At 45.0% G+C, this 23,293-nt stretch overlaps 1 protein-coding gene across 5 annotated transcripts in view; it reads left to right on the plus strand.

The window, feature by feature from the left end:
• Window positions 1-22,872, plus strand: part of zeb2b (zinc finger E-box binding homeobox 2b) — an 85,303-nt gene extending 62,431 nt beyond the window's left edge. For 2 of the 5 annotated variants that reach the window (XM_035150800.2, XM_035150801.2), the window contains exons 3-10: window positions 2,475-2,729; window positions 7,953-8,021; window positions 10,183-10,371; window positions 11,423-11,637; window positions 14,575-14,683; window positions 15,056-17,055; window positions 18,798-18,978; window positions 20,705-22,872. In XM_035150800.2, the coding sequence (XP_035006691.1) occupies window positions 2,475-2,729; window positions 7,953-8,021; window positions 10,183-10,371; window positions 11,423-11,637; window positions 14,575-14,683; window positions 15,056-17,055; window positions 18,798-18,978; window positions 20,705-21,276 (3,590 nt within the window). In that variant the 3' untranslated portion in view covers window positions 21,277-22,872. The remainder of the gene's footprint in view (window positions 1-2,474; window positions 2,730-7,952; window positions 8,022-10,182; window positions 10,372-11,422; window positions 11,638-14,574; window positions 14,684-15,055; window positions 17,056-18,797; window positions 18,979-20,704) is intronic. The other 3 variants (XM_035150803.2, XM_035150802.2, XM_035150804.2) reach the window with 3 other exon arrangements.
• The last annotated feature ends 421 nt before the right edge of the window (window positions 22,873-23,293 follow it).

The raw sequence follows: 23,293 nt of genomic DNA on the forward strand, positions 1-23,293 counted from the left end.
CTCCACTTCTTTAGGATATTCTCACTCATACCCTGAAAGTTTGCCGCAGAAGGTGCACAATGGTCCCTCCTTCCCCGACGTGGGAGTATAGAAGTCAGAGCGGTGTGCGTTGCCGTGGTGGAGGTAAACAAAAAGAAGCGCCCTCGCTCCTTTTATTGGGGAAGAATGGGCCCTTTAAAACTTGTCCAGCCTTAGATAATTTCATTCAGCCGACCCCTGATCCTCCATCATTGAATCTGCATCCAGAGATCAGGTTCACAGTGACGGGTTGATAGCTTCCCAAGCCTCTTGGCCTTTTGTTCTACCAGCCCTGCGCCGCTGCCCCCTCCTCTAGAAGCTGGGGGACACAGAGCTGATGGGACGTTGCTGAGAAAAGTTCTACATCTCAGGGTTGAGGCCGCAAAAAAAAAAAGGGACCCCCGAAATTATTTTATTTCTTTTTGTGAGAATCTTGAGATCGGGAGATTCCAAACTTTCCAGTGACCCAATCCTCCTGGAGACTTCTAACTTTCAAAAGTTGTACACAGCTTCCTCAACAAAAGGCACAATATCAATGGTACCAAGGTAGATATTAGACCACCCAGGATTTCCTCATGTCTCTCTCCACTCCTGGGTCTCCAGCCTCGGGTTTTGTCATCTCCAGGGAGCATTACTGAGTCTGAACTTGCCTAAACCCTTGTGATCACACCTCTTGAAAAGGTTTTGTTTCCTCCGTCGATTGGTATTCGAGGCAGGTCACCGCACTCCCACCCTCCTCCTCCTCCTCCTCCACACCCCCTCTTGCCCGCCTGCCTGCCACCCACCCACCTCCCCCCGTTCGTCTCCCCTCCCACATTTGAAAGCCCTGTTTTCATTTTAATTTGCACCTGTTGTGCAGTTGTTCGCTGAAGGCAAGTGCAGACCAGTCAGTCGTATAGAGACGTGTTAGGAGGAGATGTGGGGAGGATTATCTTTTCATATGTATAATGTCTTCAGAAATGTCATGCGTGAACCTCGTCTTGTTGGCGAGCTTGATTCTGGGAAAGTTCAAGAGGCAGGGACGCTTTCGGGCCTCAGCGGCTGTAATTTTGACACAGAAATTACCTTAATTAAGTTTGTTAATTCCCTATAGGATCTCAATGTGAGGCGTTTAGCATATTTTACACTATTTATGTGCAAAAATTAAAAGGCGACGTGACATGTCAAAGCTATTAGATATAAATCTGTAGAATTCCACCAAAGACCCTGCTGACTTATGGACTTGCTGCAGCTTTTTTTTATGACTTCAAAACATAAATTCAACTGAAGCACGTTAAAAAATGCCTCCACCTTCACTATGGTGGCTGAAACTCTGGGCCCTCCCATGATTGGCTCTTACCACAGAACATTCTTGTACAAGCTGCCAATGAGGTGTGTCCCCATGCCATGCTTTTGGCTCGCCTGGTGCTCCATCTGCACTCTCCCAATAAGTCTTGTGACGTCCTTTTCTGCCACGATTTACACTGCGGCCGATGGCTGCCGATGGCGGTGACTAATTTGCACGCGAGCCACCTTTGATTGAGTTCACAGCCCTTATTTACAGGCTGTCTATTTTAAGAAAGGCAGGCATATGTCTGGGACCTGAGTGTTGTGGAACCAGGCAGGCCCCGCTCCTGCTGTTCTGAAGTTGTGCGTATGTGCGTGAGGGGGGGTGTGTATGTCAGCCTACCTCCCTGGGTGTGTGCAGTCAGTCGGCCTCAAGGCCCTGTCGTGTTTCTATATTTTCATATGTTGGGAAACATTTATATTTATGTTCATGCTTCACTGGCAATGCAAATGTGAAGACATCCAGGGGGTACAAGCAGTGAATAATCTAAATTACTATAGGTTAAGCCTTTTGTATGCATAGCAACGACATTTGTAATATTGCTTGTGCTATGCGGAGCATTTCAAACGTGACGGGTATGCTCCGGAGCAGAGCCGTCCTGAAAGGTGCAGCTCGTTGGTATCCGCGGCATGTGAGCAGGACTGAAAATTAGTGGCTATTTTGACTCGCATCTCCTCGACAGCTGTCTGCCCACCGCTGTGGTTCAGTCACAAATTCCAGTCGCGAATGCTGTAATTGGGGTGTAACCCACAAACAAAAAAAAGGAAAGAGAAAAAGCGCCGACGCCTTAGAGGATACAGTGATGTGGGGTGACCTTTTTAATCTGGGAATACACCTCAATTTCCAAAACAAGTCACTATCCCTTCTCAGATTCCTTTATCCTCATATACATGTTTTAACTTTATACGCCCACTCCATTAAAAGCTGCTCAAACTTTCAGAAATGTTCAGAGAAGATCTGATCATAAAACAATCCGTTTCTGACACACGCTGTCACTCTGTTGGCAAATCGACTCCACGACATCCACCATTTATTCATAACATGCACAACACATTGTTTCTCTGCTGTCCTCTTCCAAACTCCCCATAACTGACCGGACTTGTCCTTCCTTTGTTTTCTCTTTGTGCTGCAGCTCTCAACTATGAGAACGTGGTAGAGACCGGCTCGGAGACAGAGGAGGAGGACAAGCTGCCCGTCTCCGAGGAAGACCCTCTGATCAACGGCACGGGCAGCCCGGCCAGCCTCACCAACCCGGACGCCTCGCCGCGCGCCGAAAGCCACGGCCTGCTGACCAAGGAGGAGGAGGACGACGAAATGCGCGACAGCGGCGTGGAGCACATCTGGCCCGACAACGACATGTTGAGTGCCTCAGTTGATGGTACTGGTAAGTGTCTTGAAGTACATAGAGAGATGGACTTTGGCATAAAAGGGAAACAGATGATTTATTATTTAAATTACATTTGGTCGGCCGACAGTTGCATCTCTGTTCATATTTCTTATGACTGGTTCAAAACCTAAAAACCCTTCAGGTGAGCTGTCAATCACAAAAACAACCACTAAGCTGACTTTCAGATACTTTATTGCGACTGTGTGCACCTCCTGCCACTCGTGGTATCGTCTTATGGCGTAAACCCCCACCCATCTGGTGCCTGAGTCGGCTCAAACAAACCCCACAGAGCGTTTTGCAAACACTGCTTGAGCCAGGTCTGACACTGGAAGCCCCAATGACGCTCCTGCAGCAGACAGACCGACAGACAGACATGATTTTTTTTTTCTGTGGGCAACAGGGACCGTTTGGTTCATGCTTGGAGAAAAATCCCGCTCTGAGATAAACAACAGAAGAATATTTACAGCAATGTGTTACCTCATGAAGAAAAAAGAAGCCTGCGAGATGCAGAAAAGCAAAAAGCAACAAGAGACGTGATTCCCTCTGCAGGAAATGTGAGATGTGAAGTTGTATCAGGCAAATTGTATCAGTGTTTATAGTAATTCAATAACCCCCCCAACAATGACTGACGCCATGTGATACCTCCTCCCTCACAAGCTGCCTAATCCCAGGCAGGTGATACCTCCACAAACTTGACTGACTTATCGTCTCGTGCCTCACAGCTCTGATTGCAGGGGCCCCAGTCACGGATGCTTGAAAGATAAATACTTTTAATTAGGGGGCAGGGTATAATCATTAAAGGAAGCCAGACTGCTGCAAAAAGTCATTAACAATCTTAAATGAAATTTTTATTTTTATGATAGCCATTTACATGTATAATAAGAGTCAATGATTCTTGGAAGCATGTGACAGGAACAGAGTACGGCGAGAAGTCATGTAAGACAGCCCATTTAAATGAGCAAGGCTCTCGCTATTCATTTCTGCTAATGAACTGGCTGTGCACAGTGCCGAAAAACGGGGGAACATTCAGCAGTCTTAAATTTTAATATGGGGGAAAATTGCACATTTATTAGGGGTGGAAAAAAAACTATAGTGGGTATCAACATTTGCTTCTCCTAAATAACACTTCATGTTGGTTCCTTGAGGGGGAGGGAGAGAAGACAGTTTGGTAAATAAATCAAGATAAAGGATAAACAAGCTGTCGTTGCATACGGTAATTGTTTATTTGATAAAGACCTGCGGTGCCATAATGTCTGTAATTCAACTATGTTGCAATTCCCAGATAATATGCTTCTTGTGTGATAAAGTGTCTGACATATTTCAGAGAGCAAGTCAAGTTCATTAGAGCATTTGGGAGTCTCTTTCCCAATCTTGCGGGTGCTATGTTTCCCAGCCTGTGTTTTTTTTTTTTCTCTCTTCCTCGGTGCCTAAGTGTCTACAGTGATACCTCAGCACATAACTGAGGCCTGAGATAAGTTCGCACCCTCCCTCCTTCCTCCTCGGACTGATTTGCTCGTCACTCCTCTATCAGACACAGGTCTTGGAAGTGTGAGTCAATGTAGCTGATCCCGGGGCTGCAGGAGTTTGAGGAGTTGAAGAATAAGCCCAATAAAATGTTGCCCTGAAACACAAACACACCCTCTTTAGACGTATTAAATACACAGCTCATGAGCTAAATGATTTTCTGAGACGTATCTGCTGCGTGTAAGAAGTTAAAAAACAAAACAAGAAGTTTATCACTGAGCGTCGTCTGATTCCAGGGCACAATCAGAGTCTTGTGTCTGGCATTGTCCTTGACATTCCTTCATCCCACAGTGAGGCTGGACACGATGTGCTGGAAAGTATGACATCATTATTACTGACAGACATTTTCAAATAAATCACCTGCGTTCTTCCCTTTTTAAAACCCCTCCACAGGGCGTCAGAATTTCACGTCTTCACGTAGTAGCAATCGCAGGCTGTAGACATTTCTTTCCCTCTTGTTCACCGGATTGTGGAAACATATTTTGTTCCCTCTTCGAGAGGCATTGTTCGAAAACACAATCTTTCTCATCAATGACATTTTTGCCAAATGTGGCCTTTTGTTAAAAAAAAGAAAGGAAGGTGATCTTTGTTTTCTTTGTCAGGTTTTAGTTTTATTAATTTGTCACCTATTCTATCCAGGAGTAAGTGCAGCGTTTTTCTGATCCCTGCCAAGAAAAGAAATTCAGACGCAAACACTTTTCTTTGGCTGTAAAATGAAGGGATGGAACACTGACACAAAATATCTACTATCATCTCCTTCAATCTAAAAATATCAGAATTGGCCCAAGCTCTTAAAAAAAAAATCTGTTTTAATAAAACCTTTCTTTATTTTGGAGGTTCTGAAACTGTTAAATTCTTTACTCAAACGTGACAGATTCAGGATGAATGAGGCCAAACGCACAAAGGCAGAACTTTAAAAGCGTCCGCGACGGCAGTGACCGGCCATAAAAGCAGGAATGTTTTCAAAATAAACAGCATCAGAGCTGCTATGAAAATAGGTGGAATTATGGTCTGGCCCAAGGTATTCTGGACTCCTCCTGGGTCCAGTGTCGGCTCTCCGACCTCAACATCGCTCTTCAAGGAGGTGTGTACCTTACTGCCTCAGGTCTTCTGTGATTTACTGCTGACAAAACACGCTCTTCCAGCATTTAGTGGACACTTTCATCCAAAATGCTTTCCATGACCAAGAATAGGCACATATTTGTGGCTCCAGAGGAAATCAAATCCCTCTTCTTTTTTCTTTTTTCTCCGTACTTTTCTTTTCTATGAGATAAAGTCATGAAATGGGTAAAATCTTTTTTTTTTTCCTCTTTGCAGCAGCAGCTTTTCTTTCCCTATTGAAAGAGCAGGCGCCCGGCTCACCACGATCACACTTTGTCCCGTTTGAATGAGTTTCAGGACTGGCACTGGTGCATGCATGTATGTGTGCCAGAGGCCGCAGCGGCGAGGTGTATGTGGTATTAGCCTACCTCCTGCTGGAAGCTGCAGTCCCCTCCCTTTCAGACCACAGATAACAAAAGTTTTCCAAGGTAAATAGGGGAGAACGGAGGACCAGTAAATCCCACTGGTCATCCCCTTGCGTCAGACCGAAAGTATGCGGCCAAATTTGATTACCCAATGCAAACACGGTGCCTACAAGGACACAGAAATGTGAGGGAGTTCTGACCATGTTCAGTGAGAAAGAGGGGGGGGTTTGCAAACATGCTGATACCTGATACTTGTGGGTATATTTTAATCTGTGGTGGAGGAGTTTTTTTTTAATCTGTTTTGTTTTGTCATAGCTTAATTTATGTCGTTTAAAGCCCATTTATTTTCTCATACTGCGCCTGTGGTTTTGATGCCGCTTGGCAGACGTGCAATCAAATGTACAGAGAGAAAAAGACGAGGGGAAAAAAAAGCCCAGCGAGGGGAAACTTAAACTAGGACATACCCCTCCAGAACAGTCTGTCATTATTCTATGGAGCCATTGACAGGGGTATTTATCATTTCACTGCAGACGCCAAATCTTTAATTTCAGGACAACCCTAAATTGCAAGCCTTAGAAAGCATTCCACAACTATTAAGCCCATTGTTTCCAACTAAAAATAAAAAATCTTTTTGCTTCTGGCTTTTGTGCGGAGTAATGTAAGCAGGATAACATTATTATCAACAATACACCCACAACCTTTCCTGTAATATCTCAGCCAGGTTTCTCAATGTAGGCGCTCATCCTGGTTTAATAGCCATGGGATAGTGGGATACATCAGATCCTGCTGTGGACTGGGAAAAAAACTCCAAATCTTCACAATGCAACACTTGTAATGTCCTTGCAGGAGCAGCAGAGCAGGAACAGATGCGTGTTAGACACACAATGCAGGTTTTTTTTGTTCCCTTTTCTCTTTTTTTTATAACACAAAAGCCCCCATGTTCTCGGAAGCACCTTGATTTAATTTTTTACCGACGACGCGGGAAGGAGGGACCAGGGGCTCCTTAAGCTGATTGTCCAGTCAGTGTCCTCCTGTTGACCGTGGAGGGGATGAATATGTCAGAAGGGGGTTTGTTTACGAGCCTGTCAGCCCACCGTTTATTTACAGCCTTGACTCACCTGTGCCAGGACGATATCTGCCCGTCCGCACAGACACGGTGCCATTATCCTGATTGGCAGTAAGAACTAGTTCTGCTCAAGCCAGCGCTCCCGGAGGTTCAGTTATCCAGCACATCTCTGAGGCAGGAACAGTTGAGCTCAGTCTCGGGCGGGTGGAGACAAAAGCGGTGAAATAACAGTTGAACTTTACGCAACCAGAACTCTGCTGTGCCACGTCGCTGTTTTCTTTTTATGACAAGACGTTAAAAAGTGATGATAAATGATATAAGACTGATCCATCAGTGAAAATACAGTATAACATGTTCATATTTATGTCTAAGAATGTTCCACGTTTGGAAAAGTAAAGGATTCCTTGTGTATTTTCAATTGCAATTCAATATTTTAAGGATTAAAACCCTAAAAAGGGGCTTTGAAATAATAGCTTTCCGGTTTAACTGTTTCATTCTCCACCAGAAAACATTAATTCTTTGTCTCCTCCCACCTGAGGTTTACCCCGACCAATGAGGTTATTTCTGCCTCCCGAGCGGCTCTGCCCCTGAGAAATGTTTATGCAACTAAAACTCTTAATTTGTGGTTTAGGGTTGTATTATTTTTGTTAGCAGCAAGACGTTAACTCTCTGCCAGGGATTGTGGTGAATGAAAAAAAACAAAAGAAATAAAAAATGCAACGCGCCGGATAAAAGCATCCACCAAGTGACATATGATAAAACAAGCGTGATCCTGCATGCGGAGGATTGCAGCGGCGTCACAGCCAGGGAGTAATAAGCTCAGCCTGCGTGTTGGCTGGAGCTCTGTGATTGCTCAGGTGGATGTGCTCCACGTTGTATTTAATCACTCTGTTTGGCGATTGAAGCTTTCTTCGCCTCCCCCGTCGCTTGTTGTCATGTTAAAGGTAAATAAGTCACTGTCTGGCGCAGATGATAGCATTCATTAAGCATGCCGAACAAAACTGCGGCGTGCCACGATGCACAGCGGTGCCTTTATTGCTTTCTCCATACCTTCGTCTTAAATGCCTCATTGTCAGCGTTTGATGCTTTGGGACGCAGAGGTACTCGCCCTCCCTTCCCTCACCGCTCATCCCCCTTTTTCTTCTCTCCTCTGTTTGTGTGCAGATGAAATAAAAGATGACTTTGACAACCTGGGGCCTGACGCCACTTTGCAGGCAGTTGGAAACGGTACAGGTGAGTTGACTCAAGATGTTGAATTTGTTTTTTGTAGTTGTGTGTTTCCACGTCTCTTTTCTTTTTTCCCTCGTGAGACATGTTTATCCTGTCCATCCCCTTGTGACCCCTTTGTCTTGTCTTCTTCCCTGCGGGATCTGACCCCAAGTCGGCTACCACCTTTTTAAAAATAACAACAAAACAATGACATCCCAAAACAGTAATCTGCAATTAGTGGGGGAATATTGTCATGCTGACAAAATGACAACAAAGACAAATCCCTGGAAGTGTATTCTGATTTATGTAACCTTTGATTACACGTGCCGTTTTTTAGCTTCCCTGGTAAGTCTGCGTCCTGTCGCCTGCTCCCGGTGGAAGTAAAGCCTACCTGCCATTTTTCATTAAGCCACCGAAGCTGATTTGCAGCCGCACACCCCTCCCTTCCATGATATCATCCTGGCCACCCTGACAATTGGCCCCGGATGCTGTTAGAATAAACCAAACTCACCCCACAGAATGCCACGCAGCCCTGCCTCAGAAACCCTCCCTTCAGCTCTAATTACTATGACTTTATGCTCGTGGTGTTTTATACTTCACTTTTACTTTTTTCCCCACTCTCTCTCTCTCTCACTCTTCTGAAAATTCAAGCATAGCAAATGTTTTCCATTTTGCTTAGAGGACTTTTTGAAACAATACTGTAGAAGCTCGCAGCCACTACATGACATATGATTCCATTTAGAGAGATGAGGAGTTTGATCGCGTCCTGGTGCCAGAACACACTTTGATCCAGGTGATTTCCTCCTTTCGCTGAAAGAGAAGTCATTTCTCCTTAAAGAATAACTTTAGGTTTATACTTTTCATCCAGAATGACTCGAAAAGAAAAGCAATGGTGAGGAAAGAGTTCTCGCTCTATTTACTTGAATGATCCCTGATCCAAAAAGTAATTGCACTGAGCCACACCCTCCTCATTCAGCACTTCATCTTACGTGACGATAAAAAAACAAACCACAACAATGAGTCTCTTACAATCAGCCGAGCCGTCTTCAAAAACCCCAACGAATCATCTAATGAGAACGTTGTAAACGATTCTATCACGCTTATCAAAAGAATCCATTGGCACCGATGACATTTTGGTGCCATTTTTGACAAGCGAACATCTTCCACCTTGACCTTTCGCAAATTGGGCCGAGGAGTCATCACGGGCGAACAAATCGCTCTTTAAACCTCACCTTGGCTCACAGTCTAAAAGCCTAATTAACAGGGGCTGAGGTCTGATGAGACTTCATTCGTTTTTTGTGGTTCACGTAGCCAAACAGCCTCCAGAATCTCTAGGATGTAAACAGTGTGTGTGTGTGTGTGTGTGTGTGTGTGTGTGTGTGTGTGTGTGTGTGTGTGTGTGTGTGTGTGTGTGTGTGTGTGTGTGTGTGTGTGATTTTTGAAAGTCGGCCATCCCCTTGACTAATGAAGGCTGCTGATTTCTTTTAGCTCTGGTTTGTTTTTGGAGGCAGCTATCTCCATGCTGCAGCTTAAGAGTTTCCCTGAAGAGAGGGGACTGGGAAATAATTTGAGAAAACGCATTGTGTGGCCTCAGCACTTTGGCTGGCTTAAGACACATTCCGCCCAGCGATGGCAAAAGCACGTCTCTGTCTTTTTTCTCTTGTTTTTTGCGCTGGTTTGTGGTTTGGCCTTGATAATCTGTTCAACACAGAATCAACAAAAGCCACAATCTCTTGATTGACCTTACATGTGAAAGTCGATACGAGGAAACGTGGCTCTGTTGCCGATTAACTCAGGCTTCTGCATGTATGAGCGTCTTTCCCTTTTTTTTTATTTTACAGCCCTAAACAGAAAATCCGATTTTATGTCATGAGTAAATTAGCTGAAGTTTGAGTGAAGTTTTTCTACACGTTGTTCCTCAGCAGCTCATGGTAGCCGCCTTATCTCTGACTTTTGGCCGGATTAAGTTACAGTTCTTATTTTAGCCGTCATGGCGTGACAAGCAAACCCAGTAATTTAGATGTATTCTCCCCAAAGCACTGCTGTAATGTGTTAGGGCGGCTGTCCTCATCGCATTTCCACCAAGATGTTCCCAATATCCTCCTGTAAGACATTTCTCTGGAGAAGAAATGAATCCAATTTATTCCTCTCCCTCCCTTTCTCTCCCTCCCTGCCTCCCCTTCAGTCAAGAGCGTCGATTGCACTTCAGAGTTTGAGGACTTCTTCGCCAAGCGGAAGCTGGACGACGGCGACAGCCACGTGGTGAGCATCGCAGAATACCTGCAGCGGGGCGACACCGCCATCATCTACCCGGAGGCCCCGGAGGAGCTGTCCCGCCTGGGCACGCCGGAGGCAACTGGACCGGAGGAGAACGGTACGAATCCTGTTCGGGGAAGGTGGGAGGGGTCAGAGGTGAATGTAGCAACCAAATCAAATTTGGGGGAGGAAAAGAACAGGTGTTAACATCTGTGACAGCAAAGTCAGCTTGTTTCAAACTTCCATAGAACATCTAAAATGTTCCTTAGGTACCCTATTGGCACTGTCATACCAAAGAATCTAATGACACTCCGTTGTATTTCATTATCAGACTTTTAATATAAAATTATAAACCCTTTGGTGGTGATATTGAACTTGAAGCACGAGTGTTGCAGTAACAGAGCAGCAGCCAAGGTAAAAAAAAAAGGAAAAGAAAGAAAGGAAAGTCTGAACAGAGCAGCAGCTCTTCACACTGACACGACCGGGCAGCTGTTGGTCCCACAGATTCGCCGGATGCCTTGGTGTTTACCTACAGTCTTAAGCAACAGCTGGGCAGGGGCTTGAAATCAGATAGCGCACCTCCGAAGCCCCCAAAAGGAAAAAAACTGAGGGGGTGTTTGAATTGGAACAGGCCCATAATTCAAGCTTCATGACACGATGAACACGTTGGGGAGAATTGCATTAAAGTGTGGCAAGTTTAAAACAATTAGGAAGCTACGAGAAATCGTGTGTGACGAGTTTATCCACGTACAACTTTGTACATGCAGTGTCATGATGTTTGCTACTATGTCAAGGAAACTGAGACTCAGAGTGTAGTGCGAGTGCTGCACAAGTGTGTGTGTGTGTGTGTGTGTGTGTGTGTGTGTGTGTGTGTGTGTGTGTGTGTGTGTGTGTGTGTGTGTGTGTGTGTGTGTGTGTGTGTGTGTGTGTGTGTGTGTGTGTGTGTGTGTGTGTGTGTGTGTGTGTGAGAGAGGAGTCGGGAGGAGGTCGTAGTGCAGCGGATGCCAGCCTGACACTGAGGCTCTCATGTGGAGCAGATTGCAGAGATAACTCCCATACCACTCTGGGCAGCCCGCCCGTTAGCTGCCATTGATTCGCTGACCTTTTGGCCCGCTTTCCCTTCCCCTTCCTCCCCGCCGCCCCCCCTCCTCCCGCTGTCTCCCGTGCAGACCTGCCACCTGGAACGCCAGATGCCTTCGCCCAACTGTTGACCTGCCCCTACTGCGACCGGGGCTACAAGCGTTTGACATCGCTGAAGGAGCACATCAAGTACCGCCATGAGAAGAACGAGGAGAACTTTGCCTGCCCCCTGTGCAACTACACGTTTGCTTACCGCACTCAGCTTGAGCGGCATATGGCCACACACAAGCCCGCGAGGGATCAGGTGAGCCAAGTTTAAATATTTTTTTTTTTCCCCTCCTCTTCCTGTTTCTGTCCCCATATTTCATTTCATTTCTAATATGCTCTGATCCCTCAGAGAAGAGATCATTTTTTTCTGATTGGCAATCATTATTAATTTTTCATGGCATTTTGAAGATGCAGATCCTTTAATGGTAATAACTTTAATTGAGGCCCTAAATGGTTTTTTGATGGCCCTCCCTGATATGATTTTCCAGTCTCATGTTCACGATCGAATGATTGTGTTAATTTCCAATTTGGAAATTTTTATCAGCTCCTTAACTTCACTTCACTCCTGGCCTTTAATGTTCTTCTGGTGCAGCCTGCAGACGTAGTACTCCATCAAACTCCACCCGCCCCCCCTGCTTCTAATTTCATGCACTGCATAAACATCTGTGTATACGTGAACGTTCTTGAGCGATTTATATCCAACATGTCTGAAATATAATTTGAATGTGTGAGCGGATAGCATGAATCACCTTAAAGTCCTGTGAGGTGAAAAAATCATCCAGCTGTCACGGGCGTTTAACTCGCTCGTCAGCTTTAAGTCGAAGATGCGAGGTGAAATAGATTGTGGCAAAAAGAAAAACTGCATGCTTTCAGAGTTTTTCGCACATCGGGGGGATAATTATAACTTCTGAGTGAAGTCAAATTGGAGCAGTACATTTTAAAGTCGATGGAGTCTGTGTTTGTGCGTTAAAGGAGGATTTGTTTGAAAAATGACCTGAAGTTGAATCTACTTTTGTGATTTGGATAATTATTGTAAAACTCCAGGAAAAAGGTCTTTGTTGTGTATTAAATTACATTCTAAGTAAAGGTTTGAATTATCTGTGTATGCTCCCTTTAGAAACATAAGAAAAAGTCACTTCTACCTTATCTAATATTTTCATGGACTTCCTCCGCTAGAACAACTAGAACATTTTGTGTTCTAATAAAAAAATCAGCCAATCACAGATGATATCATGCATCTCAGCGCTCAGTCGCAGGTCGTGGGGGCTGTGCTCTCTGAAGCGAGGATGACAGGCTCAGACTGGGGCTGATTTGATCAGATGTCAGCAGCCAGCACTTTCACCTGATCTACCAGCTGGGTGTAAACGTGAGCAGATGGGCCGGCCGAGTGAGCCGCCGTCCCAATCCTCATATTACAATGCTGCTGCTGCTGCTCCCCTCCAGAGTCGAGGCAACGGCCAAACACTCCCATACAAGCGCCGTGGGTCCTGCCACAAAGCCGGTTATCTTGATTTGTAAATTAGCTGGATTGTTTAAACGGTAATCCTTGAGCTGAGATCGAGGTGATGTCTCACTCGTTTTGAATCCTTTGTGGCAGATTTTCTGTAGGTGGCGCTCTTTTCTTTGTCTGTTCAGTCAAACACACAAACTACGAACGTCAAAAATAGGCTACATAATTTCCTCCTCACCGTGTTTAGAAGATGAGGAAAATGAAAATGAGCATGTATTTATGTGAAAATGCACATTTGGCAATTAACAACTAACTAACAGGAGGACTCGGCAGCAATCAGATTAACATCAAGAATAATGTCCTGATAGGTAATCATGTGCCATGTTGTTCTGTCTTGTATGTTTACAAGCCTTAATACTCCTCCTCCTCTTAAGCACTTAGCTGAAATATGACTAATTAGAGGTTATACATATGCAAACATCCAGTCGGGTCCCCGCCCACAATCAGCGGTGGTGGCGTTCGCACCGACAATGAGCCATGAAGGAGAGATGGAGCATTTTGCTGGTGCCATTCACAATTAAGAGCACGGAGCGATTGTGTCTTATTAGCAGTGGTGGCGAGACTAAACTTTACCGGGCAGGGGTCCTCGGGGGGAAGTTAAGGGGATGGTGGTGGAGGTGGGGGCCCTGAAGCAGCTGTTGCTGTTTGTTTATGCAACTCAGCAACATACGAGCAGTGGGGTCCCTCTCCGGCGCTTGGCGGGGCCCCCGACTCTCCCCGCTTGATCTTTGAAGGTTGGGGCTGTTTGAACAATTCCTCCCAGTCCTCCCAGTGTCCTGTGCGCCACCATCTGTCTCCCCAGGAATGTGGGTAGAGTCAGCACACACCCCAGCATTTGTCAAGGCTGAACTGGGAGGAGGGAGTCGCCATATTTTTTTCCCCCTAGCGAGCTCTACAGAAAATGTGTCTTTCTTTTTTAATTTTTTTTTTATTTACTAACCATTTAACGTGCTCACCTCCCACTTGGAATTAATGGTTTAATGAGTGACGAGCCAGGTTTACAAACCCAGGGTTGCTGTTGTTGCTGGGTATTATTTTCTTTTTTTCCTTTTCAGCGAACAGGCCTTGTTTGAATTGCAAATTTGATGGATTGCAACTGATGTCTACCTTTGAACAGTGAATCAAGGCTGCGCCTATATGCTCTGTTCTGTATCCTAAGATTATTAAAGAGACATTTGAGGTCTTTTAAAAAGCCCCAACTACCGTAAGACATTTGAGGCTGTTCTGAAAAAGTACAAAGTGTAATTCAAAATGCTGTGACTACAGGTACGCAGGGCGAGAGAGCTCACAGATGATTCTGAATACCTTTCAGACTGATTAGGCCCAAATTAATTGAAAAGCAGATCAGATCGCTGGTTGTAATGAGGGGGAAACGCTGTAAAAAAGTCTCTTTTCATTTATTCTTTTTTTCTGCGCTGCCAAATTCTAAAGGCATGCCTCCTTTGGCTGAGGAGCCAGGAAATTAAAAAGTATGTGATTCTCTCTGTTATCACCGCCGCTGCCTGTAGTCGCTCGACGGAGGTGGGAGTAGAAAGCCAAGATGCTTCATTGGCGACAGGAGCCGGCTTGTTGCTTGTTGTCATGCCGACCAATTGTGGTTATTTACTGAACTCTCACCCCCACGATATGTGTGCAGTTTTTTTATTCAACCTGGATCTCCCTCTCTCTCTCTCTCCCTCACAGCACCAACTGCTCAACCAAGCAGCCAGCAACCGCAAGTTCAAATGCACCGAGTGTGGCAAGGCCTTCAAATACAAGCACCATCTGAAGGAACACCTCCGGATTCATAGTGGTGAGTGGCGAGATATCTGCCCCCCTCTCTGAATATTCATGTACATGATTTAAGAACGCCATGAATCTGCAGAAGTTCCTCATGGTTTATTTTGGACCCTCCCTGCTGTTAATGGACACTGAACTCATTTCATTTTACTTTAATTACATTTCTAAAAGTATTTTCTTTTGCCTTATGTAAAGAACTTTGATTTGCCTTTTTGTCAAATTAGATATTGAGCTGACCCTGGCACGTTTACTTCGATGTTGTTAAAATGTCCATGTTGAGTTATGCTCAACAGTAAAATACAAGCAACCCAGTTGATTGTATTGTTCATATAGACCTATGATTCTCATGTAAGCCGTCTGACATCATATATTTTTTTTGTTTCAGGTGAAAAACCGTATGAGTGCCCCAACTGCAAGAAGCGTTTCTCCCACTCGGGCTCATACAGTTCCCACATCAGCAGTAAAAAGTGCATTGGCCTGATTGCTGTCAATGGCAGGATGCGCAGCAACATGAAGACCGGCTCCTCCCCAACCTCGGCCTCCTCCTCGCCCACCAACTCCGCCATCACCCAGCTGAGGCAGAAGCTGGAGAACGGCAAGCCGCTCGGCCATCCCGAACACAACAACCACATGAATATCAAGACCGAGCCCCTTGACTTCAACGACTACAAGCTGATGATGGCGTCTCATGGATTTGGAGCTCCGTTCATGAACGGAGGCATGGGAGGGAACAGCCCACTAGGGATCCACCACAACTCGACAGGCCAGAGTCCTTTGCATCACCTCGGGATCGCCGGACTCGATGCTCAGCTCCTGGGCTTCCCGGGGCCGCTGGCGAACAACCTGAGTGAGGTGCAGAAGGTGCTTCAGATCGTGGACAACACTGTGTGCAGGCAGAAAATGGACTGCAAGCCGGAGGAGCTCTCCAAGCTTAAGGCCTACATGAAAGAGCTGGGGACCCAGGTGGAAGAGCAGAAACAGGCACTGACATTGTCTGGGGCTCAGGTTGGTCTTCCACTCATCAATCACAACGGCGCCACCAAAAGCATCATCGACTACACGTTAGAAAAAGTGAACGAAGCCAAAGCCTGCCTCCAGAGCTTGACGACAGACTCAAAGAGACAGATTAGCAATATCAAACGAGAGAAATCCAACCACATGCTTGAAGGAGGTGTGGATGAGAAGGTGCAGGAAATGTTTACGCCTTATGCTTGCCAATTTTGCAAAGAATCCTTCACTGGGCCAATACCTTTGCATCAGCACGAACGCTACATGTGTAAAATGAACGAGGAGATCAAAGCTGTGCTGCAGCCCAGTGAGAATCTGATGCCCAACAAACCAGTCATGTACATGGAGAAGAACAGCCACTTAACCTCCCCCATGTTGTCCGAGAAGGGATTTACTGGGCCCATTAACCCCTACAGGGACCACATGTCTGTGCTGAAGGCGTATTTCGCCATGAACATGGAGCCCAACTCGGAGGAGCTGCTCAAGATTTCCATAGCGGTCGGCCTCCCTCAGGAATTTGTCAAGGAGTGGTTCGATCAGCGGAAGATGTATCATTACGCCACTACCAGAACCCCACCACTAGAGCACAGGAACCACACTGATATGGTTGTCGGAACAAATAACCACCACACTCCACCAAAAGACTCAATGGCAGCTAGGTCACCTGTTTCACTTCTCAAACCTACTGATCACATCACGTCCCACTCCATAGCAGAGCTCCACAACAACGTTAACAACTGTGACAACTCGCTGAGATATTTGAAAAACCACCAGTTCGGCGGCAGCACCAAACCTGCAGGTGAAAAGTTGGACCACTCCCGCAGCAACACCCCCTCCCCGCTCAATCTGTCCTCCACATCTTCCAAAAACTCCCACAGCAGCTCCTACACTCCAAACAGCCTGACATCAGAAGACCTGCAGGCCGAGCCACTGGACCTCTCCGTGCCCAGACTCATGAAGGAACCCAAGCATGCACTGTCTGTCAAAAGCAGAACTAAAGCCAACAGTATTACCATTGACCACAACAGCGTTCCGTCTCCCCGAGAGCACTTCGAAGAGCCTTTGAACTTGGCCTATCTCAAGAGGGATTTCTCAGGCTCGACCAACAACGGAAACCTAGAAAAAAGCACTAGCCCCATCTTCGGCATTAACCCGTTTGCTGCCAAACCCCTGTACACGTCACTTCCGCCCCAGAGCGCTTTTCCACAGGCCACATTCATGCCCCCAATGCAGGCCAGCATACCAGGTCTTAGGGCCTATCCAGGCATGGATCAAATGGGCTTCTTGCCACACATGGCCTACACTTACGCAGCAGGGGCGGCTACCTTTGCCGAGATGCAGCAGAGGAGAAAGTACCAGCGGAAACCAGGTTTCCAGGTAAATTAGCCACCTGTGGTTTTTGCTAAAGCCCCAGGCTCACTCAGAATCCCAAAAATGATCTGAACTCATTTCTGTGCTAATTGAAAATGACTTCAGAGTCAGGAGAGAGACAGGCTCACCTCAGGTAGACCGAGCTGGCAGAGGCAACGGAGATAAACATCTGCGACAAGAGCCCAGGGGTGAAAGAAAGTGGTGTCAAGGAGGACGGGGGACATTTTAGCCTAAAATTGATATTTTAGTAATACAATAACACGTATATAAGCCAGTGATGGAGGGAGGGGGGGACTATTTTAGTGCTGGTGCAAAAAATAATTACGTTAATCAAACATATTACTCACTAAAAAGCCAAAGATTAACCTGCAATCCCTCCCTAGTGTTTCAATTTATATTTTTCAACCCTGCGAAAAATGCAGATTAAGCCTAAAAACAGTGGCGCAAAAATATCCAACAGCATCAGGTTCAGATAAACACCAGCAACGACGTCGGCCTTAGAATCTAATCTCAGCAAAGCTCTAATTGTTACCACTCTCCTCTGTAAATTTCTCTGCCGCTGTGTGTGGAATACATTAACGCTTCCCAGACTCCAGACGTCTTCCGGCTCGGGCCTGAACCCAGATATCTCGTTATTAAATATGGGTGAAAGGCCTTTGTAAAAATGACAAAGGTGAGCCCCGCAGCCGTGCACTTCTCTGAAATTTCCCCGTCGCAACTTTGCCGCATTTTAAAAAAGAGAGCCACAGCCAAAATGAGCTCCTACATGTGGATTAATAATGCACAGTCTCCATGTTCATTACGAGTGAATGCTAAAGGCTGTTTAACATAGAGGGAACCATTTTGATGAAGGGAGAAAAAAAAGTATTAATAATGTTTCCTATTCTAAGTTATTAAATTAGATTTTAAAAATACAGCTACGGGCGTTTAGTTCAAATTGATTGCAGAGTGATAGTGGCCCCTTCTTAAAACACAGTGCAGGGCTGTCCACACATTATCACACACACACACACACACACACACACACACACACACACACACACACACACACACACACACACACACACACACACACAATTATTAAAGAAAAGCTGTGGTGGCTCAATATTGGCCATTAAGGTGCGCCCTCTGATTTGAATCATTACGTGCCGTTTGGAGAATGTTCTAATATTGTTCCCCATCAATTCAACTTTAGGTCTAATCTTCATCATAAAAGAGACGTTTAAAAGGAAACGAGCGAATTAACGCCCCCTGTACAAAATTACAACACAGCGTTATGTCTGTGATTTTATTCCTCAGCTGAAAGTTTTATAAGAAATCAATGGTGGCGTGTGCCGGCGGTTAAAGATTCACGAGAGCGGGATTGTTTGGGAGGAAGGCTGCAGTTTACTGTTTTATTATAGTGACATTAATTAGGAGCTTTTATTTTAAATAGAGACTATACATTATTTGACATTTACTCAGTTATTTTAAGAATTTTGTTAGAATTTTGAAGTTCTTCTCCTTGTTCAATTTAGCCACAAATGACCTGATATTCTAGACACAGAATCATGTCAACAACAAACTTCTAAGCTTCATAAGATGATATAAAAATGATTTTCTTGTTTTATTAGTAAAATAATACGTCTGACACTTAACAAACAAACTTTTCAGTATTTTTTTAAATCACACAGCCAATTGATTGTTATTTTTTTTGTCTTTTCTCTCTTTCCCCCCCCCCATTTTTTTGTTGTTTCTTCTTTAAAAAGGGGGACCTGCTCGACGGTACACAAGATTACATGTCAGGGCTGGACGACATGACAGACCCCGACTCCTGTCTGTCGCGGAAGAAGATTAAGAAGACCGAAAGTGGTATGTACGCGTGTGACTTGTGCGACAAAACATTCCAGAAGAGCAGTTCCCTTCTAAGACACAAATATGAACACACAGGTATATACTGTTCTAGACCCTTATTTTAAACCCCATGCTTTTTTATGTTTTAAATGTTTGTGTTTGCAAAATCCTCTCAGTATGAACCCTTATATTATGTCCCCACCCCCCCTCCCCGCCCCCTCCTTCCCTCTTTTCTTTCTCTGTTTAACCCTTCAGTTGTATATGTAACTTGCTTCTTCATTGACAGGGTTGCGATGCCAACGATTTGATTTCAAACTGTTTTTTAACATGTGATGTGCTTAAAAGCTTTGTGTGTTCTTTTTAAAATCAGTAATTAATGCAGGTGTAGGCAAGCAAAGGGAGACTTCAGCTTTTTCAAGTGATTGTACCCTTTATTTTCCAATCATATCCCGCTGTATTAACCATTTTGCTATCTCAAAAGACGCACATCAATTCACCTCGATATATAAAGCCAGCAAAAGGCTTCTAATGCCTTTATCGGCCCCATTATTGGAGATAGATCACATCAACAGAGCAGCGCTCAGAAGCTTCAGAGCGCTGATAACAAGTCTTTCATTATAGTTATTATACAGAGATCCTCTTTCTCTGGGTTGCATCATTTATTTTATCCACTATCTGTAGCCGAACGCTCAGTGTTTTATGCAGCCTTCATGTTATCTGGTCGCGTATGAAAGGGAGGGAGGGCGCACCATCGGAACAGCGCGGCGAACTCTTTAAAACAAGCAAAAGAAAAAGGACGCGTTATCTCCAGGCCGCCCCCTGCATCTCGCTCAGGACGCGGCGCTCTCGTGTGTTTGTCGCCGCGTGTTGTTTTTAGCAACATTACGAGGCTCAGAAGTGCAGTGGAAGCGGCCAGATGTTGGACAGAAGTGCCGCTTGAAAGCCTGTTGGCGGGTGGGACGCCAGTGTCAGGGGGGAGTCATGTGATTTGTGTGAACGAGGCAGCCATATTTCCACACGTGTCGAGCAGCAGTGAGGGAGAGAACAGAGCCCAAATCAGACATATTAGCAAACAAAGGCAGGTAACGTTAGAGGAGTGGAGGCATTTATCTTAGTGGGCAGGAAGCGTTTTTGGAGTAAACAGTGGGTGTAAAAGCAGCCGGGGCGGCCACAGAACAAGCCAGAGGACATTTATTTAGCCAGACAGTTTATGGCCTCGTGTCATAAAACTATCTCACCCTGCCCTTGTGGTGAGCTTGGGTTTCCAGTTTCTGCCTCGGCATCCAAGCTCCCCGTCACATTTAGTAGACGGAGGAACCCCAACCCAAAACCTAATAGAGGCCCGGGCGTCACCATGAACTTGAATTGTGTTCGGAGATAAGCAGGGCGACCCCCTCGCTGCCTCCCCCTGTCCTCCAGCCCATCCTGGATTTGTTTACTCCTTTGTCGCGCCTCCTCTGTTTGTTTGCTTTGCAGTAGTTTATTTATGTTGCATCCATCAGCGGGGCACGCAGGCCTAAAATAAGTAGTTGTGGTCGAGTTTCTCCATGCTTTAACCACGGGAGGGAATTTCCATAATGTAGGCCCATGAATGCGAGCGCACTTTCTCATCTTGTTCGCAATTTGAATAAACAAATAGCCCTAAGTCGTAAGTCAAAGTTGGATCTAATGCTCCGTGATGTCATTTTGCTCCATGCCATCCAATTCATCTGAGTTTTCCCTCAACGTTTTGCTTTTCTCCTGACTTGTGTAATTTGTTGTAGCAGCAGGACGAGCGAGGCGGGCGACTCACAGCCCTCTTCTGTGTTTTGTGTCTCCACAGGCAAGAGGCCGCACCAGTGCCAGATCTGCAAGAAAGCCTTCAAACACAAACACCATCTCATCGAGCACTCCAGGCTGCACTCGGGGGAGAAGCCCTACCAGTGCGACAAGTGCGGGAAGAGGTTCTCTCACTCGGGCTCCTACTCGCAGCACATGAACCACCGCTACTCCTACTGCAAGCGGGAGGCCGAGGAGCGGGAGGCTGCTGAGAGGGAGGCCCGTGAGAAGGGCCACCTGGAGCCCACAGAGCTGCTGATGAGCCGGGCCTACTTGCAGGGCATGACACCTCAGGGTTACCCAGAGCTGGCGGAGCGCGAGGCCATCCTGAGGCACGACGCGGTGAACGGAGGGATCAGAGAGGGACGGAAGGAAGTTGATGGAACGTATGCCAAGATGGGACGGAGGGAGGATGAGTTTGAGGAGGAGGAGGAGGAAATCAAGAGCATGGACACGGACCCGGACACGTTGAGGGACGAGGAGGAGAACGGAGAGCACTCGATGGACGATAGCTCGCTGGACGGCAAAACGGAAACCAAATCGGATCACGAGGACACGATGGAAGATGGCATGTAATCGGCGACGACGGCGGCGGCGGCGTTTTCAAAAGCTTCCCAATCTTAAAAGTTTTAAGTTTCACACTTTCGGTTCAGTATTCTTACCTGCTCGGTTTAAAACACCGTTTTAAGCTGTACGTGCACGTGCCTGAAGCTTCCGGGAAGCTTTCTTTGACAGACTCCTCGGGGAGGGGGGGAGAGATGTCTGCCAAACAAGACATGGACTCAAAAATCAATCCGGAGGAGGCGTTGAGGGAAGGGAGGCATGGGTTTGTGAAATAAGCTGCATTATGCAAACCGAACAATGAATAAATGAATACATTTCAAAAAATGTACAGTACTAAGGCCTAAAAATATGTGTGGTGCTAACTTCCTCAAATAAACCCCTGTGTTCCATAGTATTTATAGCACAACTAGTGACTTGTACAAATTGCACTCCGCTTCTATAATCATGAACAAAAATAATAAAAAGTATTGCCTATGTATATATTTATACAGTGTTGGAAAAAGAGCAGTAGTGTCTGCACTACAGTCCTTCGATATTACCTTTGTTATCACCTCCCTTCCTGCGGTGTCGTCTTTAGTTCTGCCCTGTCGCCCGGTCACCAACATCTCCAGCCACACTGTTTCAGGCCTCTGGAATCAACTTCACACGAAGGAATTTGAAAAAACAAAAAAAGACTGTACGAAGGAGCTCGGAGGTTTTTTTTAGAGGATGAAGTTTTAAAGAGACCTTCGTTTTAAGGGAAAATACAGTTTATGGACAGATGGTATTGGGGGGGGAAAAATGAAGGACGAAGCCTTTGTAAGGTGTTTTTGATAAGAAAAAAGAAGCCTTATATGCAAACCTTTTAACCTGTGTGTTTTCTGCAAGTGCCACCCTCGTATTGTGTAAAAGGAAGGTTACTTTTTTTCACCAGCTTCAGTATTATGAAATGGTTCATCGTTGTTCTTTGAAGCACCCGTGTCAGTATTAAGACTTATAGGCATCAGTTCCTTAGTTTACATTATGTTGTGCAATGTTTTCTCAGTTTCTTTTTCTTTTAACTTTGTCAGTATTACACCAAACCATTTTTTTTTTTTTTTTGAAAACAGCAAATTGCATTCATTTTATTTGTAGGTTGAAAAAAAAAAACATTATTTATGTGGCCCATTTTATATTTCCTAATTTTATTTATTTCATACTGTTGTGTACAGTACTATAGTTCTTCAATATATAGATATATTTTAGTAAAAAGGAACATGGTGTCGATCATAGGGGCAAATTTTACGTAAAGAGAGCATTTATTGTGTTTTGAAACATTGTGAAATGCGAAGTTTAATCTTATTTTATTTTATTTCATTTATTTTCCAGTTACTGGAAAATTCCAAATTTGGGAACTTTTATACAATTGTGAAAACACTGTATTTTCGACTGAAAAAATTCCACTTTCTTCATCTTTGTTTCTTTTTTTAAGCTAAAAAATGAAGAGGGACTGTTAAATACTATGTATGATATCATGACTGAAGAAGAATCTTTCCTGAAATGTCTTTGTAAAAGTATTATTGAATTCTTAATTTGTAATTTCTCTTGAAAATGACCCTGCTCGAATAAAAGTAGCCAAATTACAGAGTACCAAACCCTCGGCGCCTCATGTTTATTCACCAGGAAACAAACTGTGAGGTTTCGCTTGGCATCGTCGGACTCGAGTCACTTCTCATTCTCTGCAGAACGACACAAACTGGAAATCTTTCTCCTCTCGTTTCCAGTTTATACAGAACCGCCGAGGATGGAGCTCTGCTTCTCATTATTATGTTAATTACACACCGTTTCAATTCACATTCTCAACTGGATCAAAGTGAATTGACCCCGGCCCGGCTGCTTATTATGTCTCATTTAGATGATAAACTCCAAACCAAAAATGTATTCCACACTTTTTCACCTGTATTTGTAATTTTATTTTTTTTCACCAGACACAAAAACACAGTGAAGCATTTACAGGAAAATGTTGGTGAATTAATCTGAAAATTTGAACTGAAAATACTACAGCCCTAAA

The sequence above is a fragment of the Hippoglossus stenolepis genome, chromosome 24, assembly GCF_022539355.2.
Source record: "Hippoglossus stenolepis isolate QCI-W04-F060 chromosome 24, HSTE1.2, whole genome shotgun sequence".
NCBI lineage: Eukaryota > Metazoa > Chordata > Actinopteri > Pleuronectiformes > Pleuronectidae > Hippoglossus > Hippoglossus stenolepis.